The sequence below is a fragment of the Megascapheus bottae genome, chromosome 15 (assembly GCF_031878675.1).
Source record: "Megascapheus bottae isolate mThoBot1 chromosome 15, mThoBot2.hap1, whole genome shotgun sequence".
Lineage (NCBI taxonomy): Eukaryota > Metazoa > Chordata > Mammalia > Rodentia > Geomyidae > Megascapheus > Megascapheus bottae.
The window spans coordinates 57,323,477-57,345,500 of record NC_143523.1 but is presented as its reverse complement, the minus strand read 5'-3'; the positions used below and the strand labels follow the sequence as shown (position 1 = coordinate 57,345,500).

Genomic DNA, 22,024 nt, shown 5'->3' with positions numbered 1-22,024 from the left:
AGGTGTTACACAACCCAATGCTGAGTCTCCTCAGGACCTCCACAATCCCTATTTGCTTCTATAAATAAATTCAAGTTCCAGCAGGTCTTAGAAGTCGAGGAAGCATAACTATAAGGAAGGTATCCTACAAGCTAAAAGGAATGTTTGAGTTCTAATTTACATAAGATGGAAAGTCAGGGAATGTGTAAGGGCGAAAAGAACATACAGTGAATCTAGGTCACATTTATGTTCACAGTATGGCACAAGCAAGGCCCCTCAATTGCTCATGCATGGAACGATTGGGCTCATGAAGGCTCTCGATCTGTTGGACTCATGAATGAAAACTTTATGGGAAGTGGTGGAAATTAGGAATCAGGCTAGCCAAAGAGCCAAGTCACTGGAGGTGCCCTGGAAAGAAGCACCTCAGTCCGGAGACCTTCCCACCTCTGTCTCTGATTCCCATTCTGTCTCCTGCATCCTAGCCACAATGAGGTGAGCAACTTTTGTTCCACCTTATCCTTTGCCATGACATTCTGTCTTACCTCAACTCAGAAACAAGGCCAACTGACTGGATTGAAACCTCTAACCTATGAGTCAAAGTAAGTATTTCTTTCTGTTTCTCTCAGGTCTTTGGTCACAGCAACAATAATGAGAAACCTACTCCAAAGACTATACTCTCAGGGATCATTTTTATAGTTTGTTACTAGAAAAACACCACTGATCGTGTAGAGTACTTGGTGATACTAACAGGAATGAACTCCAAGAAATGGAAAGAGGATTTTTTTTTTTAAAGAGGATGTTTTCGTTTGTTTTTTAAATGTATTGTGTGAAGTTCTTTCCCTTTTCATTCCTTTTTTTCCCCCCTTTGGCTTATCCCCTGTTGTCACTGTTTTTGATTCTGGTACCATGTCCCATATACACTTTTATTTGATTTAGGGAAGGGAAGAGGAAGAACAAAATGGTGAGAGAAAGGACAAAGGGTGAACCAATGCAACAGCTATTCTCACAAGACACTACAACTTGGGGGCGAGGGGAGCTGAATGGGAAGGAAAGTGGAAGGAAATGAGGGAGGGAGTAAAACTGTTCAACAAGAAATGTACTCACTACCTTACTTATGTATAACTGTAATCTTTCTGTACATCACCTTTACAATAAAATAAAATTTATAATAAGAAAAAAATCTAATTTAACAAAACTTCTACATTTAATATTGCAGACTGGAGGTCTTACTAGCCCAGATAGAATCCACTAACAGCTCAGGCTGTAAACCCCATCAATCCAGCATGGAGCCCCCTAGAGCCCAGCATGCAGCAAACTCAAGAAGCGAATATCCAGAACATACAGAGAGTTAAAAAAAAAAAAATCAAAGCCAAGAATAAAAAATTACTAAATGGGCAAATGAATTAAACAGCTCTCAAGTATAAATGGCTGATACATGAAGAAATGTTCAGTATCCTTAGCCATAAAGGAAATGCAAATCAAAACCATATTAGTTCCTTCTCACCCCAGTCAGAAGGGCAGCCATCAAGAAAACAAACCATTAATGCTGGAGATAAGTGGGGGAAAAAGAACTCTCATCCACTGTTGGCAAGAATGCAACAGTGCAACACTATAGAATTCAATATGAAGTCCTCAAAACATTACAAAACAGATCTTCCTTTTGAACCCAGCATACTACTACTGGCAAGAGTCTGAATGACGCCTGCAAACCCATGCTTACCACAGCTCTGTTCACAACCAAGCAAGGTGCCAACAACCCAATGAAGAATAGAGGAAATATCATACATATATACCACAGAATATTACTCAGCCATTAAAAATACGCAGCTAACAAAAGTTATGTCATTTGTATCTGAGTGGATAGAGCTGGAAACCGTATTTAGTCACTGGCATACTGAAACCCTCAGTCTCTGTATACCTGAGACAGCATCCCCTGGTTTTAAATACATTTACTGTTACCCACTCCTCCATTCCTATGCAGTAAGATATAAAATGTCCATTAGTGACAGTGAGCAGAACCAACCACTCACCCTCCTCTGAAATTTACACTAAAATTTGCTTTCCTCTCCTTGGAAAGTCAAAGGTGGTAAGCACTTCTTTAAAAAGCAACTATCAGGTACTAGCTGCCATTGAAAACTATATCAAAATTAACAGAAAAATATTTTAATAACATTTTTATAGCACAAAATAATTCCACAGACAGGGAAGAAAATGAGACAATTCACACGACTCAAAGTTGCACTGCTCTGAAGCTAGCAGTGCTGCCCGCTCCACTTCTCCAGGGCTGCTTCCTTGGTGCAGTCTGGGTGAAGGACCCAGCTGAGGTCGTTCCCAGGCTCTCGTCCCAGCGTGGCAGACACCACCGGCATCGTGACACTCAAGACCACCCACCTATCAGGTCCACCGGATGGTTACAGAGGCCTAAGGGCTCACTTAGATTAGTTGCTCTCTGCTCCCTTCAGACTGGACTTCTGATTTCTTCTCTCCTTCTGCCCTTGCATCCGGAAGAGCTTCTTCCTGAGGTCCTTCTGCCGCTTGAGCTTCTCTTCTTCCTCCTTCTGCTTTAGCTTTGCGTGCTCCTGGTTGTGCACATGCCTCTGCGCCTTGGCCTTCTTCATCTTCTGATTGTGCACAGTGCTCAGGGCATCCAGCAAAGCCAGGATCTGACAAGGATAAAAAGCAGTGAGCACCTGGCCATTCTCAGCCACAGCCCAGGTGGGAGACATTCCAGGGCCAATGAATGGTAGCAAAAGTAGATAGTTCTGAATCAGTTTGCATGGAGATGGTACAGAGTGTACTGCACCTGTGTTATGAAACCACTCATGTGCCCCGCTCTGTAGGCATGTGGCCTCACCAGGCAAAGGTTCACCAGAATGTGCCTGGTTCTCCCATTCTATCAACTATGAGAGGGGCAGGACTGTGCTCAGAGGATGCAAACTCTAGCCCTCCAATTTGCAATTCTAGAGCCTTGCATAAGTGTGGGTTTCATCTTTTAATGAGGAAGACTTGATATTGCAGTGAAATGGCCAACTGTGGGCCAGGCCTGCTGGCACATGCCATCCACTGCAGCACTCTGGAAGTAGAGGCAGGAGGAATACCAATGCCAGGCCAGCCTGGGCTATACATAAGACTCTACCTCAAAAGAACCAAAGAATCAACCCCCCCCCCCCAGCAAAACAAAAAAAAAAAATCAAGCCCAGTGAGCCAGGCATTGGTGTCTCATGCCCGCAGTCCTAACTACTCAGGAGGCTAAAATCTGAGGACTGCAGTTCAAACCCAGACAAGGCCAAAAAGTCTATGGGCCTCTTATTTCAATTAAGCAGCAAAAAGCCAGAAGTGGAGGTATGGCTGAAGTGACAGAGTGCTAGTGTTGGCGAAAAAAGCTAAGAAACAGCACTCACGCCCTAAGTTCAAGCCCCGGGACTGGCACCAAACCAACAAACAAAATGTTGTGTGTGTGTGTGTGGGGGGGGGAGGCGGGAATACCAACAAAAAGCAATCACTACTGTCACATCCAAATGAAAACTAGGCAGCCGGCATTGTGCTGACATACCTTCCTCTCGTGTGGTTCGCGTATGACGGCTGGCCTCTGCCTGTCCCGTGGCACCTTGCTGGCCTTCGCTTGGGTCTTGGGCTTGTTCTTAAATGGTAGAGCCTTCTGCAAAGCTTTCGGAATGTGTAGTGAATTAAAATGCTTCTTTTGCCTTAGGACTGGCTAGAAAGACAAAACAAAGACAATGAAATATCTGAATTAACTCATACACTTTTATTATTATTATTGTTATTATTATTATTATTATTATTATTAGGGTCATGGGGCTTGATCTTGGCCTGGGTGCTGTCCCTGAGCTCTTTAGCTCAAGGCTACCATCCTACCATTGAGCCAAGCCCCACTTTCTGTTTTCTAGAAGTTTACTGGAGATAAGAGTCTCAGGTCCTTTTGTGTCTGGGCTGGCTTTGTACCTTGCTCCTCAGATCTGAGCCTCCCAAGTAGCTAGGATTACAGGTGTGAGCCACTACACCTGACAACCTGTACCATTTTAATGGATCAACTTTCAGTGGATCACTTTTTCCATAGAATTAGTAGTAACACTCATCTGCTGACCACAGCACATCAGAATTCAATCACCATCCCACTAGACCATTTTGAGGGACATCCTTGTGTCTAGGCAAACAGAGGAACATGCAAATCATATCTACAATCCTTCAAGAAACACCAACCGTGCTCATTTTTATGTACTGAAACTATGTTCACAGAGCATAAAAAGAGACTGAGAACCAGGTACGGTGCTGTATGCCTGTAATCTCAGCACTTGGAATGTTGAGGATTACAAATTTGAAGACAGCAGTACCTATGTATCAAAGCAAACAGATTCCAACTTTCTTTTCTTTTTCTCTTTTTTTTTTTTTTGCCAGTCCTGGGCTTGAGTTCAGGGCCTGAGCACTGTCCTCAGACTTTCTCAAAACTAGAGCTCTACCAGTAGAGCCTCAATACCACTTGTGGCTTTTTTCTCTATATGTGGTACCGAGGAATCAAACCTGGGTCTTCATGCATACAAGGCAAGCACTGTACCACTAGGCCAAACTCCCAGTCCCAATTTTCTTTCAATGGACAACTCAGGCCTCTCTGGGGCACTGAGGTGATCTTCTCATCTCCCCAGAGACAGTCCTTTCTCGTTGTATTATCCTCTCTGGATGAAGGGTACAGTTCTTACTCAGCAGCCCAAGTGTTGCTATTTCTGACCCAATTAAAGAGTGTAACAGCTGGGTGCTGGTGGCTCATGCTGTAAATCCTAGTTACTCAGGAGGCTAAGATCTAGCCACGACAGGAAAATGAGACTCTAGTTTTCAACTGACCAGCAAAAAACAGAAGTAGAGCAGCAGTTCAAGTGATAGAGCACTAGCCTTATGCAAAAAAGCTCAGGGACAGCACCTAGGCCCTGAGTTCAAGCCCCAGGACTAAAACAAAAGAAAAACAAGCAAAAAAAATTGTATGAACAATTTTATGCAAATATGATACATTCCTAGAAAAATATAACCTACGAAGACAGAATCAAGAAGAAATAGAAAGTTTGCAGACCAATAACAACTCTGGGCCTGGGCACTGTCCCTGAGTTTTTCAGCTCAAGGCTAGTGCTCTACCACTTGAGCCACAGCACCACTTCCTAATCAAGAACTTTCTAACAAAAAAAACCTAGGACTGGACAGCTTCATAAATGGATCATACCAAACATTCAAGTAACTATCACCAATACCCTTCAAACTCTTCTAAAAAACATAACTACAGTAGAAGTAATACTTTCAGATTTTATGAGGCCAGTGTCACCTACTACTTAACCCAAAAATATGACAGGGAAATAATATACAGGATATTTCTGATGAATTCCAAAACAAGCACCTGAGTGAAGTATTAGCAAACTGAGTGCCACGACACATTGAAAAGATTAACAATGATGACCATCCGTGTCTATTCCTAGTATTCCAGTATTCTGCCACTCAAGCAGAGCCACCGTGGCTCACGCCCATAATCCTAGCTACTCAGGAGGATGAGCTCTAAGGATCAGGGTTTCAAGCCAGCTCAGGCAGGAAGGTCTATAAGACTCCATCCCTTAAATAACCAGCAAAAAAGCCAGGATGAAGGGGTGCTTCAAGTGGTAGAGCACAAGTGAGCGAGCATGAGGTCCTGAGGCCAACCCCTAATATTGGCAAAAATAAGCTCAATGGCACTGTTCACAGAAACACAAAAAAGTCTTAAAGGGGTCAGGAGTTTGGCCTAGTGGTAGAGTGCTGGGGCCTGACCTCCATCTCTGAGGCCTGATTCCGGCTCAGCTGCAATTAAAGGGCTTTGGCCAGGCATTCTCTCCTTGCACCTCTCTTAAGGCATCTCTGTGTACGTGACTCGATTGAGCCCCCCCACAGCTTCACGGGTCTCGAAGAAGCAGCGCAGGTCTCGCGCGCTTTCCTGCACCTGTCCTGCCCAGTACCTGAAAGCCCTACCCAGACCCTTAGTGGTAGGTAGCACAGTGGCCCTCTTCCTATTGGCTAGCTTCCCAGTTCCCACCTTCTCCTACCCCAACAGTATATAACTAATTGCCTGACGCAATAAAGAAAAGAGAACAGCAGATCAGCAGAGATCAGCGGAGAGACCTGATGCACTTTCATACCTGACACAGCTCCTGACTCAGTGTGGTTTTTCCTTCCCCGGTAATTGGGGGAGGGCTGGGTCACTGATACTTACCATCTCGCTTGGCTCTGAGGGACTACAGACTGGCCCTGTGTGTCCCTCCCCAGTTTCTGAGTTGCTCCCCAGAGAAGCAACAGTAGAGTGCTTGCCTTGCATGCGCGAAGACCTGGTTCAATTCCTTAGTATGACATAAATACAAAAACGCTGGAAGTGATGCTGTGCCTCAAGTGGTAGAGCTCTAGCCTTGAGAAAGCCCAAGGACAGTGCTCAAGCCCTGAGTTCAAGCCCCAGGACTGGCAAAAATAAATAAATGAAAAATAAAGATAAAGGTCTTAAAGTTTGTATGGAAACACACACATACACATAAACCAAAAAAGCAAATACTCAAAGCTACTAAAAAGGAAAAAATGAAATTGAAAGCAGCATCACATTTCCTGATTTAAAACTAGAAGACAAAGTTCTAATAATAAGCCAGTTCTGGTATAGCAATAAAACTAGAAATATAAACTACCAGGAAAAGGGGAGAGATCAGAAATAACTAAACACAAACTGTCAAGAAGCCTGACAGCAGTCACCAGGAGAGCACATTGTGGATCACAAAAGGGGGTGGGTGCACACCTACAGTCCTAGCTCTGGGGCCTGAGAGCTGAGGAATGTGGGTTGAAGCCAGCGTGGCTACAAAGTCCATTAAAGCAAAAAGGCAGAAATGCACTTGGGGCTCAAGTGGCAGAGTGCCAGCCTTGAGTAGATATGCTAAGGGATAGCACCCAGGACCTGAGCTTGAGCCCTCATTCAGATGCACCTCACCAGACATCCCCAAACAACACTAGAAGGCTACATCTCTGTATGTAAAAGAAAGAAACCAACCCCCCTTAACTTACAGCATACACCAACTCAAGATGGCTACAAGACTGAAAAAAAAACAACAAAACCTTAATTCCCTAGATTTGAGAATGATTTTAGAATGTCACCACCAAAACCTAGGATTCAAGAAGCAAAACTACACACAAGGGAGTACAGTAACTAAAAATCTCCTGCATCACAAAGGAAACCACCAAGAAAATGAAAAGGCAACCTACTGACTGGGCAAAATTACTTGTAAACCATTTTCTGTAAGGGATAACCAATATTTATAAACATTTACAATAACAGAAAAACAGGAAGAGAAGTACCCAGGGAAGGAGGTAAGTGGAATGCTAGTATTCAACCTCGTAATGAGGCCCTGGGTACAATCCTCAAAACCGTTCCCCACCATACACACATGTAAACTACCATACACACATGTAAACTAATCTCATTAAAAAGTGAGCAAAGGACCTGAATAAACATTTTGCCAAGGAAGACATAGAAATGACCAAGAAATGTGGGAGCCCCAGGGAAGGGGTGACATCAATCGAGATGCATTGTACTCATAATCTGAAAATCCTGGCCAGGCGCAGTGGCTCACACCTGTAATCTTAGCTACTCAGGAGGCTGAGATCTGAGGATCAAGGTTCAAAGCCAGCTCAGGCACAAAAGGACCTGAGACTCTTATCTCCAATTTACCTCTAGAAAATGGGAAGTAGGGCTTGTCTCAAGGGCAGGGTGGTAGCCTTGAGCTGAAGAGCTCAGGGACACAGGGACAGTGTCCAGGCCCAGTTCAAGCACCATGGCCCACAAAAAAATAAAAAATCAAAAAAACTGAAAACCCTCTGCATAATTAAATGAAATACATTACACACACACACACATTTTTTAATGGCTAAGACACAGGATGGCTAGGGCTAGAGATACTGTATAAGAATTACAACATGAATTAAATGTGGGATTCCTGCTGAATACATTCTAACTGCTGGTCACAAATTGTGAGAGAGATGGCAGAAACCCTACCCTGCTTCACTACAGTGACAACTTTGCTATTTCTACACATTCCACATTATGACTATAAACTCAAATATACAACAAAACTGACTTATTCTTCCCAATCCAGAGAAACACACTATTACTTGCCTTTGTTCTTTTCCAAAGTAGTCTATGCATATACAATTGTTGTATCTGATTTAATGTTGGCTTCACAGCATATGTTATGTATGAAGGCACAGGTGTGCATCGTGTGAACATATGTGCCATCTCACTGACACATGCGTGGGATCTGTACCTTATACAGCGAGTCCTTGTTGGGCTTCAGTTTGATGCCATGGTCGAGCCTGAGCTGGCCGGTTGTTCGCATTCCAGACCAGGTGTCTTTCTCACCCACGGGTTTCAACAAGGATGTTACTGGGTTATAGAAGGCAGGGATGGAGACCGGATACCACGTTCGCATGAAGACAATATCTACAGGGCAAGACGAACTTGAACATTTATTTCCCAAAAACCCACAGCCACCACACATCCACAATCACCCCAAGTGTCTCCAGCTGGCTGCAGAGGCCCTGAAGAGGAAAGCTCCACCATGTAAACTGTATGGCAGAAGTGTTGGTATGAACCAGGAGGCTGCAGACAGCACGAACTGCTTACAGTGAGAGAATGCCACCTCGAGTGAACTGAGCTCCCCCTGGCTTTCTAAAGACTTGAACTCCTACCACTAACCAGATATATCTATCTCTCTCTCTCTATATATATAGATATATATATCTCTTTATGTATAATATATACATAGTCTTTCTCATAACTTTTTTTTGTGGTGCCAGTCCTGGACCTTGAACTCTAAGCCTGGGCGCTGTCCTTTAGCTTTTGTACTCAAAGCTAATGCTCTACCCTCTTGAGCCTCGGCATCCTTCTGTTTTTATGCTAGATAATCGCAGAAAAGTCTCAAGACCTCCCTGCCTGGGCAGTTAGTATTACAGGCATAAGCCACCAGCACCAGGCTTTTCACTTCCTATTAATTACACAATGTGAGGTTTGGGACTTTCTGTACATACAAACATATAATATGCTTTGGTCACATTATCTTTATGACTTATTCCCCCTTCTCTTCACCCTACCCACTCAATCTTTCATGCATGCAAAATAAACCTTTTTTGGAGGCTGGAACTCACTGCCTTCTGCTTCTGCTAGGCAGGTGCTCTATCACTTATGCCATGCTTCTAGACCTTGTTGCTGCAGACCTATTTTCACCTGGAGCTGACTCTGGATACAGTCTTCCTACTCATACTTAGGGAGCTGCAATCATAGGCGCACCTCACCACGGGTGGCTTACCAGCTGAGACAGGAATCCTGCTGACTTTTTTTTGCCTTGGCTAACCTTGAATCACAGTCCTCCAGACCTATTATCTTCAAAGCAGCTGGGATCACAAATGTGAACCAGCACACCTAAGGCCTCCTGCAAATTTGGGGGGGGAGGGGTTTATGACATCCTCATAACTACATACAATGCTCCCATTATATTTTATTTTCTTTGTAACTGGTAGACAATACAGCATGTCTTTGCATCCGGCTTATTTTAACATACTCATCTCCAGTTCTATCCATTTCCATTTTTACAGTTGAATAATACCTTATAGTGCACATACAGCATATCCTGATGGTTGGGTTTTTCTCCATTGGCAGACTCTATCACTCTCTCAGTTATCACTAATCATTAAAGACCTGAAGAACTGGTTTATATCCTCTTGGTTCAGTTTCAGTTAGGCACGTGTCTAGAAAGTTACTCACTTCTAGATTTGTACAATTTTTTAAAATAGTCTCTAAAGAGCCTCTGAATTTCATTGCTATTTGTTATATTTACTTTCTCATCTCTAATTTTATTAGTTTGGATTTTCTTTCCTTTTTTTTGGTTAGTTTCGCTAAGTGTTGGTCAATCTATTTATCTTTTCAAAGAACTTATTTCATTGATTATGCTGTTTTGTAATCTTTAACTTGTGCCCTGATCTTCAACATTTCTTGCTATATATTGCTTTGTTCTTATTTTTCTATGAGCTTGAGAGTATCATAATTTATTTTTAATGTACGTGTGCATTAACTCTAAACTTTTGTATTATTTTTGCCATTTCCTCAAAATTCTAGTAATCTAGGGTTTCATTTTTATTTGAATCTAGGAAATTTTTTTCTTCCTTATTTCTTCAGTGACCCAATGATCATTCAGAAGTGTACTGTTTATTCTCTGTGATGAATATTATTTTCTAGTTTTTGTTTTTTTAGTTTCTAATTTTATCCCATTGTGACCTGGCAAAATATAGGAGGTTATTTTGATTTTCTTGTATTTCTCAAAATATGCTTTATGTTTGGTACCAGGTGGCTCCCACTTGTAATCCTAGCTACTCAGAAGGATGAAATCTGAGGACTGAGATTTGCAGCCAGCCTGGAAAGAAAAATCACTGACACCTAGCTCCAATTAAACTGCAAAAAGTTGGAGAGAGAAATGAATCTATATAGTGTCATTTAATTTCAAAGTTAGTTGTTTGGGTTTTGGGTTTTTTTGGTCTGGTTTGACCTATGTACATTGGTGACAATGGGTTGTTCAAGTCACCCACTATTATTCTGTAAAGGCCCTATCTGGACCTTTATGTCCAGTAATGTTTATTTTGTAAACTGAGTGTGGCAATGCATCACAATGTCTTGACAACACTAGTAAGGTTCTTACCACTCATCAGCAATTTGTCCTCAAATGTGGCCCGGAAAGCTCCTTCAGGAGTCCGGAGTGCTTTCTTGATCTGCCCCCTTATTCCACTGACAGTTCGAATTACAGCACCTTCAAATTTGGCAACTTCTAAGGCAGAATTAAACATTCCCTACAGAAAAACAAAAATAATACAGAAATATAAATTTTACCCATTCATTTATAAACATAGTTTCTGTTTTTTGTTTGTTTGTTTTTTTAACAACAACAACACAAAAGCCAGGCTGGGTGGAGTATTTTCATGCTTATCATACAGGCTCCTTGGGAGGTGTGTGTGCACCTGCAAGCCTATCCATGTGGGAAACCACATGTAGAAAGATTACATTCTGAGGCCTGCTCTGGAAAAAACTATGAGATTAGCTGGGTGCGGTGGTTCATGCCTGTAATCCTAGTTACTCAGGAGGCTGAGATGTGAGGATCACAGTTCAGAGGCAGCCCAGGTACTAAAGACAGTGCAACTCTTATCTCTGGAAGTGGTGCTGTGGCCTTGAGATGAAGAGCTTGGGGACAGTACCCACGCCCAGAGCTCAAGTCCTACAACTGATAAAAATAAAACAAACAAAAAACAAAACAAAAAACCTATGAAACTCTATCTGAAAAAAACAACTAAAGTGAAAAGGGGTGTTTCAAGTGGTAAAGCACCTGGCTAGTAAGCAAAAGCCCCTGAACACAAACTTCAGTAACACCTAACAAAAATGAGCTCATTGAAGGGTCACATTTACTGACTGAACTGGCCTAGGCAGCCTTTGCTGACACCTTGTGGTTGGACTGCAGCTGACATAATATTGCTTCAATGCATGCACTTAAAAATTAAAATGAGGGCCAGGAGTTTGGCCTAGTGGTAAAGTGCTTGCCTAGCATGCATGAAGCCCTGGGTTCAATTCCTTGGTATCACATACATAGAAAAAGCTGGAAGTGATATTGTGGTTCAAGTGGTAGAGCACTACCCATGAGCAAAATGTGTCCAAGGCAGTGCCCAGGCCCTGAGTTCAAGCCCCCGGAGTGGTAAAAAAATAAAAATAAAAATGAGGTTGGGCACCAGTGGCCCAGGAGGCTGAGATCTGAGGATCAAGGTTTGAAAGCAGGCCAGGCAGAAAAATCCCCATGAGACTTTTATCTCCAATAAACTAACCAGACAGAAGTAATGCTATGGCTCAAGTGGTAGTAGAACACTAGCCTTGAACACAAAGAGGCTCAGGGACAGCACCTAGGTCCTGAATTCAAGCCCCACAATTGACAAAAATAAACAGGTAAAAGGTATTTCCTTATTGGATACCATTTCTTTGGGGTTTCCCCATACCTCCTTCAATGCTCTAGATCAAATGCAGGCCTGCTGGCAAGCCCTCTGCTATATTCCCAGCCCTTAGGATTTTAATATTCATTTTGTTGTTGTTGGTTTTTTTGGGGGGGGGAGGGACTTGAAATCAGGGCCTGGGTACTGTCCTTGGACAATTTTGCTCAAGGCTAGTACTCTGTCACTTGAGCCACTGTGCCACTTCCAGCTTTTTCTGGGTATGTGGTACGGAGGAATGGAACCCAAGGCTTCATGCATGCACAGTAAGCAATGTACCACTAGGTGATGCTCCCAGCCCAAAACTCTGGTTTTAATGGAAACATTCTTTTCCACCCATAAACCTTTCACTGAATTCTTCTCAAACCATCCTCTCTTCACATTGCAAAGCACTATCCATTTCTCAGATAAACTGTTTTGTTTTTTAATTTCCTACTGAACTGTTATGCAAGCCTAACTTTTCTTCTTTCTTTTTCTCTCCTATTATTACTATATTATTAATTATCTTACTGAGGCTTGACCCCAAGGTCTCAAGCTTATTAGGCCAAGTACTCCATCACTGAAGTTATGCTTTCTACACTTCTGTGTTTTCTGAAATGAGGTCTTTCCCCAAGCTGACGTCAAACCATGATCCTGCCTCCACCTCTCCAGTAGCTAGGATTACAGCAAACTGGCCTGCAAATTGGCCTGATTTTTTTCTCCTTTCTTATCACAAATCTAACAGGCAAGAAACAAAACCAGTACATCAAGTTATGGATTTTTAGCATTTGTTCTGCCTCACATAGAAGTTTCAGCCTCAACTATGTTTGACCTCACCTTCAGAGATTTAAGCATAGTTTTTTACTTCTTGTGCTCATCCTGGGGCTTGAACTCAGGACCTAAGCACTGTCCCTGAGCTTCTTTTTTTGGGGGTGGGGGGCATTTCAATAATTTTATTGAAAGGTACCAAACATGAGTTGCTCAGGTTACATCTGCCAACTCAAAGTTAACACTGATGTTTTCAAAATGTTGAACTGTACCAGCCCTTTGGGGAAACCAAAAGGTTTTCCATAAAGTATGGTGCACAAAAGTTAAGGATAACATACACTGGGTCTTTGGTTTGTTTCCCTGAGCTTCTTTTTCTCAAGGCTAACACTCTACCACTTTGAGCCACAGCTCAATTGGCTTTTTCTGAACTTAACTGGAGATAAGCGTCTTACTGACTTTTCCTGCCCAGGCTGGCTTCAAATGTGATCCTCAGATCTCACCCTCCTTGGTAGCTAGGGTTATACATGAGCCTGGCAATGAAGAATGTTATCTTAAACATTAGAAAAATATAGACATATACTCTAGACACAGAAAATGTAACCCCCCTCATGAGTTTTAGTCAAAACCCAACATCAAAAATAGTGTACAAAATAGCCTTTAGACTATGTTGATTAATTGCAAATGATGTATAAATAATTTAGACTATAGTCCCAAGCACAAAAGAAGGTTCAGAAATCTTAAGTCTGGAGTATGAAACTGTTCTGGTTACAAACATTTCAGACAGGGGATCCTCAACACACACTGTGCTCTTCCTGTTGGCCATGTATCCATTCTCCACTGACAAGTATGCTTTTAACCACAAACCCATTTGTGAATATATACCTTAATAAATGAAGTGTTCTTGAAAATTTTGTAAGGAAAACCAGTGAGCTTTAATTTCTTCACAATTTTTATAGATTTATCCAGATCAAGGACAACTCCAGTGGCAGCAATCCGGAAATCAGGCTAAAACAAACAGAAAAAATAAACCAAAATCTGAATATAGGTTTAAATCAGCTAGAGAAAAACTATCTCTGTGATGCAATAAATTAACAAAATTTATTTTGTTTATATAACTAGCTAAGAAAGAATGAGAGAGAATTTTTGAACATGGAAAATAGAATCTTAACAAAAGCAACCTAAAATTGTTGTACTATGTTGCATATTAATGATGGTCCCTCAATACTCGCCTGAGAGTAATTTCATACTAACACTGTTTTTCAATAAGAATCAATTTGGAATGGAGGTTAATTTAAGAAATTACATTTTAGACCATCGAGATGGATTACATCTGCCAATTATTGCTTTCTCCTCTATTAAATGGGGCCAATAAAACTTGCTCTGACTGGTCTAAGATTGTGAATATACTTTGCCCACATTAGTAAGGCATAATCATGTCTAGACACTTATAATGTTAGAACTTAAAAAAGAACAAAATCCTTCCATCTCCCTCTTCTCACATTTTACTTAAAAGAACTAGAAAAGCTGGCCTTGGTGCCACATGCCTATAATCCCAGTAATCAAATTCTAGGCCTGCTTGGGCTCTATAGAGTTCAAGGGCATAATACAGCAAACCCTGTGTTCGTCAAACCCCTCTCCCCAAAAGAAAAGACAAGAAGGTTTTTTTGTTTTGTTTTGTTTTGTTTGCCAGTCCTGGCACTTGAACTCAGGGCCTGAGCACTGTCCTTGGGTTTTCTCAAGGCTAGAGCTCTACCACTTGAGCCACAGCACCACTTCTGGCCTTTTCTCTATATGTGGTACCAAGGAATCAAACCCGGGTCTTCGTGAATGCTAGACAAGCATTCTACCACTAGGCCAAAATTCCGGCCTACAATTAAGTAGTTTTTCAACTTGCTATATAACTCATGTTAAAGAATTCTCAAACATAATCTGTAAAAACCTCAGATATTTACCATTATGCCACTGACAGACTGTATTGCTAAGAATCCAGTTCCCTGTGGGGTGATAGGACCTTAAAGGAAACAAGAAAAAAATCACACAGTAAACCACAAAACTGAGATTCTATTTTATATATTCCACTCCAAGCAGTTTCTCTCGAGAGACAAATCTTATGAATAAGGATTTCATGAAAAGAGCAAAGTGAAATAATAAAGCTAGAAGGTATAGATTAATCTAATAACTAGTCATTGCAATAATGTTTTACCCCAAAAGGTTGCTCCACAGTGCATGTGCTGTGGGGTGTATTTTAGAAGCCTTTGCCTTCCATTGTGGTCTTCAATATAGTACAGTGGGATGGTCTGAAACCTCCGCCAGCCCACAGAGAAAATGATTGGATCTCGGGACTTGAGGATTTTTTTATACCAACGATGCTTCTTCAGACGCATCTGAGGAGAGAAGAGTTAGATAAAACAGTGTGTGTCCAAACAAGCTCAGTGGTCAAGCACACAGGAAGGGCACCTACCTGCACATACCCCACATTGCCCTCGCTATTGCCCAAACCACCCAGAATCATCGGGTAGTGGGGGTCAAAGTTCAACACGAATTCACAGGGAACGTTGTCAATCTCAATTCGGACATACATCCCAGGTCGAAAGCCCTCATACTGGACTCTAGCTTCATCATCCTGATCCTCAAATTCTGCCCGGTTAAGCTGTATGTGAGAGAGGAAAACAAACAAACAATAAAACTCTACTATCACACCATGATCTTCTATGAACATAACATTAAAATTCAAACACCCATGTGCACATGCATAGACACACACAAAGATGGACAAAACAACTCAAGCTTTCTCCTAACCAGAAATGAAATGCATTTTCACCTCTATAGTTCACTCAGGTATGTCCCCGGTGTGTTCTCTGCTGCTTTAGCAAGGAATTCCTAAATGAGCCTCAAATACTGTCAGGAAATGTTGCCAGCTTTCTTAGGCTACATCTCTCCTTTTTTCTGTCTCAAACAATGACTCAATCCTTCCTGTCATCACTTTCCCAACCTTCTTCCTTCTTCCTCACTACTGACAGATGTTTCCGATTTCAATGAACTTTGGTCAACTCTCTCCCATGGTTTATATCCATATACTGCCTCTGTACTATCTTGTCAGCTATCTATGTGTGGCAATTTACATTAAAAACATTTAAAATCAAGTTATTAACCAGGTACTGGTGGTTCATAACTATAATCGCAGCTGAGATCTGAGAATCACAATTCAAAGCCAGCCCAAGCAGGAAAGTCCATGGGACTCTTACTTCCAATTAACCACCAAAAGAAAACTAGAAGTGGAGCTGTGGTGTAAGTAGTAGAGCACTAACTTTGAGCAAAAAACCTTATGGATGGCAGCTAGGCTCCGAGTTCAAGCCCCAGGGCTGTCTCTGTCTCTCAGACACAGACACACAGACACAGACAGACAGACACACACACATCCAAATCCTGCTGGAAAGGGTAACACTAGATCAAGATGCATTGTACTCACAACTGATTTCTGGAACATCTTTATACAACCACTTAATAGTAATTTTTTAAAAATAAAATCCAGTTCCTTGTCATACTAGCCACACTGTAACTGGTCAATGTTCATCACATGAGAGCTAGTGGTTATTATATAGGCAGCACAGATAACAAATGTGGTGCCTAATCTTGTTGGCTCTAACTCCACAGGCGTTCCCTCTGTCACTTATCTCTCTCCAGACCTTTTCATTCCACTTCCTCTGCCAACAATTTCCCCATTCCTTGCCAGCTGTCTGTACAAACCTTCTTAAGTTTCCCACAGCCATGCTCTAGCCCTGCAGCCCCCACTCTCTTGAAACCACTAAAACCAAATCTTTACCTATAACTCCATGAAGTGTTTGCTGGTCACCGAGACCTCCACAGTGGTAATCCTCTTGCCAATCCTGTCTACTGTAGTAAAGTCTGGAGGTATCCAGTAAACCACCTGCTCTCTGAGGTGGCTCTGTTGGCCCCTGCTTAGCCCCACCTACCACATCCTCAGTCTCACTACACACAGGGCCAGTCATTCCCCAGACTTAAAGCAACATCTCCATGATGAGGCCTGTCCATTGAAGGTCCTGGCTAGACTCATTACTCCACTTGTCTCAATAATCTCAAACCTATCCAACTCAAGGAGGGCTTCTTGCCTATGACAACTCATCCTTCCAGAAACTTCCAGGTGTTGACACTTTACTTTCTCAATGGTCCATCTTCCCAATAAAGAATATCCAGCCCTGACTCCTCTCTCCTCTACAGCTACTCCTAGAGACAGGACCTTAGCTTCTGACTTAAGGGACGAGGGACTACCACCTCTACACAAATCCCTTCCTCCTGCCAGGTCTCATTCCTCTCAGAAGGACAATTCAAAGTCCTTAATAGTGGCACATAGGATTCTGGTAAGTGGCCTGAAGTAAAAACTTCAAGACCAGCTTTCTTGTCCCCAGTTACATACACTTGTTTTCCTCAAGCTAAAGTGGATCTCTGGTATTCCCACTAACACCACCCAAGTCAGACAACCACAGTGTATACATCTTTGTGTCTGCTTCTGAGTGAGATGCAACAAAGCCTCAATAGCTCCACAATTTCATGTGTGTGTGTGTGTGTGTGTGTGTGTGTGTGTGTGTGTGTGTTTCACAGAGTCTCTGCCTGGGACCTTACATGAAATATCCTTCTGAATTCTGAGTAAATGCACAAAACTCTCTCTCCCCTAGAGGGAACTATGGGTACACAGCCACAGGGGCCACAAATCTCCTAGTTAAAGTCAGGGGAAGAGTACTGGGAATGTGAGATCAATGGCTGCATTTAAAGGCACAACCTCAACTCACTAAATGAAGTCCTAGAAGTAACCACCAAGTCTGTCATTTCTGCTTCCTCAGCACCAAGGTGCAAAAGAGCTATACTGGTATTTTTCTGGCGTACTTCTGACTAAAGCCATCAGCAGATTATGACAGTTTGGAACAAGGCCAAACAAAGCCAAGGATTCATCACACTGGTGAGGCTTTGGGAAAAGGCTGACAGGACCTGAGTTTTCTCACCTGTGCTTGTTTCTGCATTTCTCCTTTGAGATCGTCAAAGTACGTGCTCTCTCCTTCATCATATTCTGCATCAAACATCTCCTTTAACTTTCTCTTCTTATCCAAGTGTTTTTTCTTGGCACTTTCCTCATTTGGGTTGGTTTCTTCTTTAACTTCTTCCTCCTCTCCATCTTCACTCTTAACATTTTCCCAAGAGAAAATGTACACATTTACGGTAACCTTTTCTTGGGCAGATTTACAAAGTTCTATTTGAGCCACAAAACTTTTTGTTATGAGCATCAGGAACAGAACAAAACAATATACAAATGTTGATGGCAAATAACCTCGTAGGAGACAGTGGTCTGGACTGCTTCTCCCAGTCTGGTAGGACATACCAAACATGAATGAGAAATCAACCAACCTTCTCAATCGAGATATGGTTCTAAAGCCGTATTAAAGAAAACAGAAAACTTGCTTTTTTTGTTTTTAAATGACACTTAAAATTTGAGAAAAAAATGATGGTAACGGAAATGGCAGAGAGGAACATATGGCTTACAGTTCCACTAGTGAAGAATCATACAGAATTTCGTAAGCTGGGCACAGTGACTCATGCCTGTAATGCTAGCTACTCAGGAGGCTGAGACCGAGGATTATGGTTCAAAGCCAGCTGGGGGCACTAAAGACCATGAGACTCTTATCTCCAATTAACTACAAGAAAACTGGAAGTGGGGCTGTGGCTCCAGGGGTAGGGCAGTAGCCTTGAGCTGAAGAGCTCAGGGTCAACACCCAGGCCCAGGAGTAGGGTGGTAGCCTTGAGCTGAAGAGCTCAGGAATAGCACCCAGGCATAGAGTTCAAGCCCCATGACTGACAGACAAAAAAAAAAAAAAAAAAAAAGAAAGAAAGAAAGAAAGAATTTGGTATATGACTACAGTAAGGAAGGATGATAAACAATATCAACATCCCAGGTAGTATGTACAACTGGTCTACAAGTTACACAGATTTGCATTTCTCAAAATAGTTCTCCCTCAAAACATGGTGACTGCAGATTAAGTTGGGAACAGCTATAGCAAACTCTCACCTGAGAATCCAGGTCTGGTTTTCCTTTGTGCACGTGCCCTGTCTCTAGGTCTTCAAAGTCACCGTAGAGCTCCTCTAGGAAAGGCACAGTGAATGACTAGGCTGTGACTGGCCTTATGTGTGAACCACACATGGCCCCATGCAGACCATCTACATGCAGACATGTGATCTGCCTCCCAGTCCCTTAGGACACAAATCCTGCACGTACACATGTTTTTATAATTGCATCTCATCACTGAACTCATACTTCCACGTTTCCAGACGCTACTTTTCCAGTGCAGCAATGGACACTATGAGATGCGGTCATGGCCCTGAAGAAGAGGGCCCCAAACCAACATTTCAAAGAGTGAATAATAGCCATGGCTTGGTAAAAGCTGATATGAAAGGGTCCTGACAGTAATCTACCCAGCACAACAGTGTCACACACCTAGAGAAAACGTTAGCTTATATGTATGAAGTATACACACAACTTGAAGGAAAAGCAGAGCCTAAACAGTGCTCTAACCTCTATGGAGCACTGGGTCCAGTTCTAGATCTTGAAAACTCTAGGAAGACTGGTGGTCAGGCTTACACCTGTAATCTTAGCTACTTTGGAGGTTGAGAACTGAGGATCACAGAAGTCAGCTGGAGTAGGGAAGTCCATGAGACTTTATCTCTAATTAATCATCAAAAAGCTGGAAGTGAAAACAACTCTAGGAAGGCAATATTTACATTTTTTCACTTAAGAGCCTAAGAAGGTGTAACAGAAGTCCCTATTTGTAACAAAAACAGGGTAAACAACTGTAAACTTAAATACACGCAGTAATATCAACCAGCAATTCCTTCCAGTGCCTTCTATTGCAGCCAGTGATTTCAGTACACCTTTGCCTCTGCTACCTTCTCTACACAACCCAAGGAAGGAGGGACTGCTAGGATTATCTATTAACATAGTTTGGTTCAGAAAGGACAAAATGTCACACAGATGCCAATTATCCTTCTAATGCAGTTACCATACAAAATCATCACTAAGGCTTTAGCTCTCAAACAGGATCTCTAGTTTCTGTCCAGACCAACCTAGATCGCAACCCTATTCATGCTTCTCACATAGCTAGAATCACAAGCATGTGCCACCAGGCATGATCAACTTTATTGGTTGAAATGAAGTCTCACTAACTGTGTGTCCTGGCTGGCCTAAAATCGCTACTCTATTAAATCTCTAACTCCTGAGCAGCTGGTATTACAGGTGTAAGGCACTGCAGGGCTGGAGTCTGACTGAACTCACAGCTTGGTGCTTATTAGGCAGGTATTCTACCTGTGAGCCATGCCTCATGGGCTATTTTTTTTTTTTTAAGACAGGGATTCTTACTTCCTGACTGGGCATGTACTTGGACCTGGATCCACTTATCTTAGGTAACTGAGATGACAGTTGTGTGCCACCACATCCAGCTTTTCTGCCTAAGTTAGCCCACCTAGCATTATGATTCTCTCTCTGTTAGACTCTTCTTTTTCTGAGTGGACAGGTGTGGTCACTGTACCCAGGTTTTGGTTGAAAAAGGGCTTCACGTATATGTCTGACCTGGCCTCATCTATGATCCTCCCAATTTCTATATCCAAGTGGCTAGACTTGTGGGGCTGAACCCAGCAATCGTACACCCAGCTATGCAAACAATTCTTAAGTGACTAGAAGGGGGCGAGGCAAGGGGGATCTCCTTGGTTTTTTTTTTTTTTTTTTAAACAATGCTGGGAATCTGGTATGGGCTTTTTAACCCTAAATATTCTCAAATGAATATACTTATCAAAAGAAAAATTGAGTACATAATTCTAATACATACAAATACTATTTTAAACAAAATTTACAGAAAGCCTTTCACTTTTCTTTAGAAGAAATTATCTAATAAGTAAGCCAAATAAGGGGAGAAACAAGACCATTAAGAGGGAAGGTACTTTGCTGAAGATATGAAGACCAGTCAGAGTTCCCCTGTACTTAATTATAAGATACAAGAGAAAAGCCCCTTACTTACCATCTTCTGCTAGGATCTTGGCTGCATCTTTATCATCTTCCCACTTCCCAGTGACAAAGCAATCTCTGATACTGTTCATGACCTTACACAGAAAGAACAGCACATAGCTGACTTGCATCTAAGAACTGCTTCCTGCCTTAAGTTAGTACCTTAAGAAAGCTTGTCCTCCAGTTGTGCTTACTGCCCTTTCCTGAGCAGTCTCATTCTGCATGACCTTGACAGCACTTACCTGTGACAGTGACAACATAACCATTAATATAAAACAAAAAAGTCACACTAGTGAAATTTAGAAAAACACTTTTGAGCTCATGGACCTTGCAAAACTCTGATTTTATTAATACACTAATTTGTAAAGTTTCAACATGTCTAAGGCAATGCAGGAAGAAAGGATTTTACAAAGTGTTCTCTCTATTGTTAACCCACAGCTATCATGTGTACAAGACAACATAATGCCTAGAGAATAGCAAAAAAATATTTCCAAATAGATCGTGTACCTGATAAGGTAATCAGAATATATAAACTAAGTAACTAAATGCTAATTTATGACTAATATAAGTAATATATAAACTAAGTAACTAAATGTAATCAAATAGATTACAAGATATAAGCAAAGGCAGGGTGACAAACTCTACTGGCAGAAATGTGAAACATACAGCCACCTATGAAAAGTGGTAGCTCCTGCCTGTAATCCTAGCTACTCAGGAGGCTGAGATTTAGAGACTGTGGTCTGAAGCACAACCTGCACAGCAAAGTCAATGAGACTCTCATCTCCAATTAACCACCAAAATACCAGAGTAATGGTTCTTCAGTGGTAGAGCACTAACCTTGAGCAAAAAGCTCAGAGATAGCACCCAGGCCCTGAGTTCAAGCTCAGAAAGAAATAAAGAGAGAAATTAAGAAAATAAGAAAAAGAGAGACATAAATATTAGGGAAGGGGCCAGGAGTTTGGCCTAGTGGTTGAGTGCTTGCCTAGCATGCACGAAGACCCAGGTTGGATTCCTCAATACCACATACATAGAAAAAAGCCAGAAGTGGTGCTGAGGCTCAAGTGGTAGAGCTCTAGCCTTGAGAAAGTCCAAGGACAGTGCTCAGGCGCTGAGCTCAAGCCCAGGACTGGCAAAATTAAATAAATAAATAAATAGGGAAACATT

General features: G+C 42.0%; 1 protein-coding gene and 1 pseudogene across 1 annotated transcript in view; one reads left to right on the top strand and one right to left on the bottom strand.

Moving 5' to 3' along the window:
- The first annotated feature begins 644 nt into the window (after nucleotides 1-644).
- Nucleotides 645-826, top strand: LOC150054425 (small nucleolar RNA U3; annotated as a pseudogene).
- Nucleotides 827-846: 20 nt separating this feature from the next.
- Nucleotides 847-22,024, bottom strand: part of Bms1 (BMS1 ribosome biogenesis factor) — a 41,913-nt gene continuing 20,735 nt past the window's right edge. Inside the window, exons 13-23 of the mRNA XM_090346793.1 lie at nucleotides 20,874-20,955; nucleotides 18,875-18,948; nucleotides 17,817-17,993; nucleotides 15,260-15,448; nucleotides 15,002-15,182; nucleotides 14,751-14,809; nucleotides 13,681-13,803; nucleotides 10,725-10,872; nucleotides 8,301-8,476; nucleotides 3,533-3,694; nucleotides 847-2,642 (exon numbers count right to left, since the gene is read on the bottom strand). Coding sequence (XP_090202919.1) covers nucleotides 2,418-2,642; nucleotides 3,533-3,694; nucleotides 8,301-8,476; nucleotides 10,725-10,872; nucleotides 13,681-13,803; nucleotides 14,751-14,809; nucleotides 15,002-15,182; nucleotides 15,260-15,448; nucleotides 17,817-17,993; nucleotides 18,875-18,948; nucleotides 20,874-20,955 — 1,596 coding nt within the window. The 3' untranslated portion in view covers nucleotides 847-2,417. The remainder of the gene's footprint in view (nucleotides 2,643-3,532; nucleotides 3,695-8,300; nucleotides 8,477-10,724; nucleotides 10,873-13,680; nucleotides 13,804-14,750; nucleotides 14,810-15,001; nucleotides 15,183-15,259; nucleotides 15,449-17,816; nucleotides 17,994-18,874; nucleotides 18,949-20,873; nucleotides 20,956-22,024) is intronic.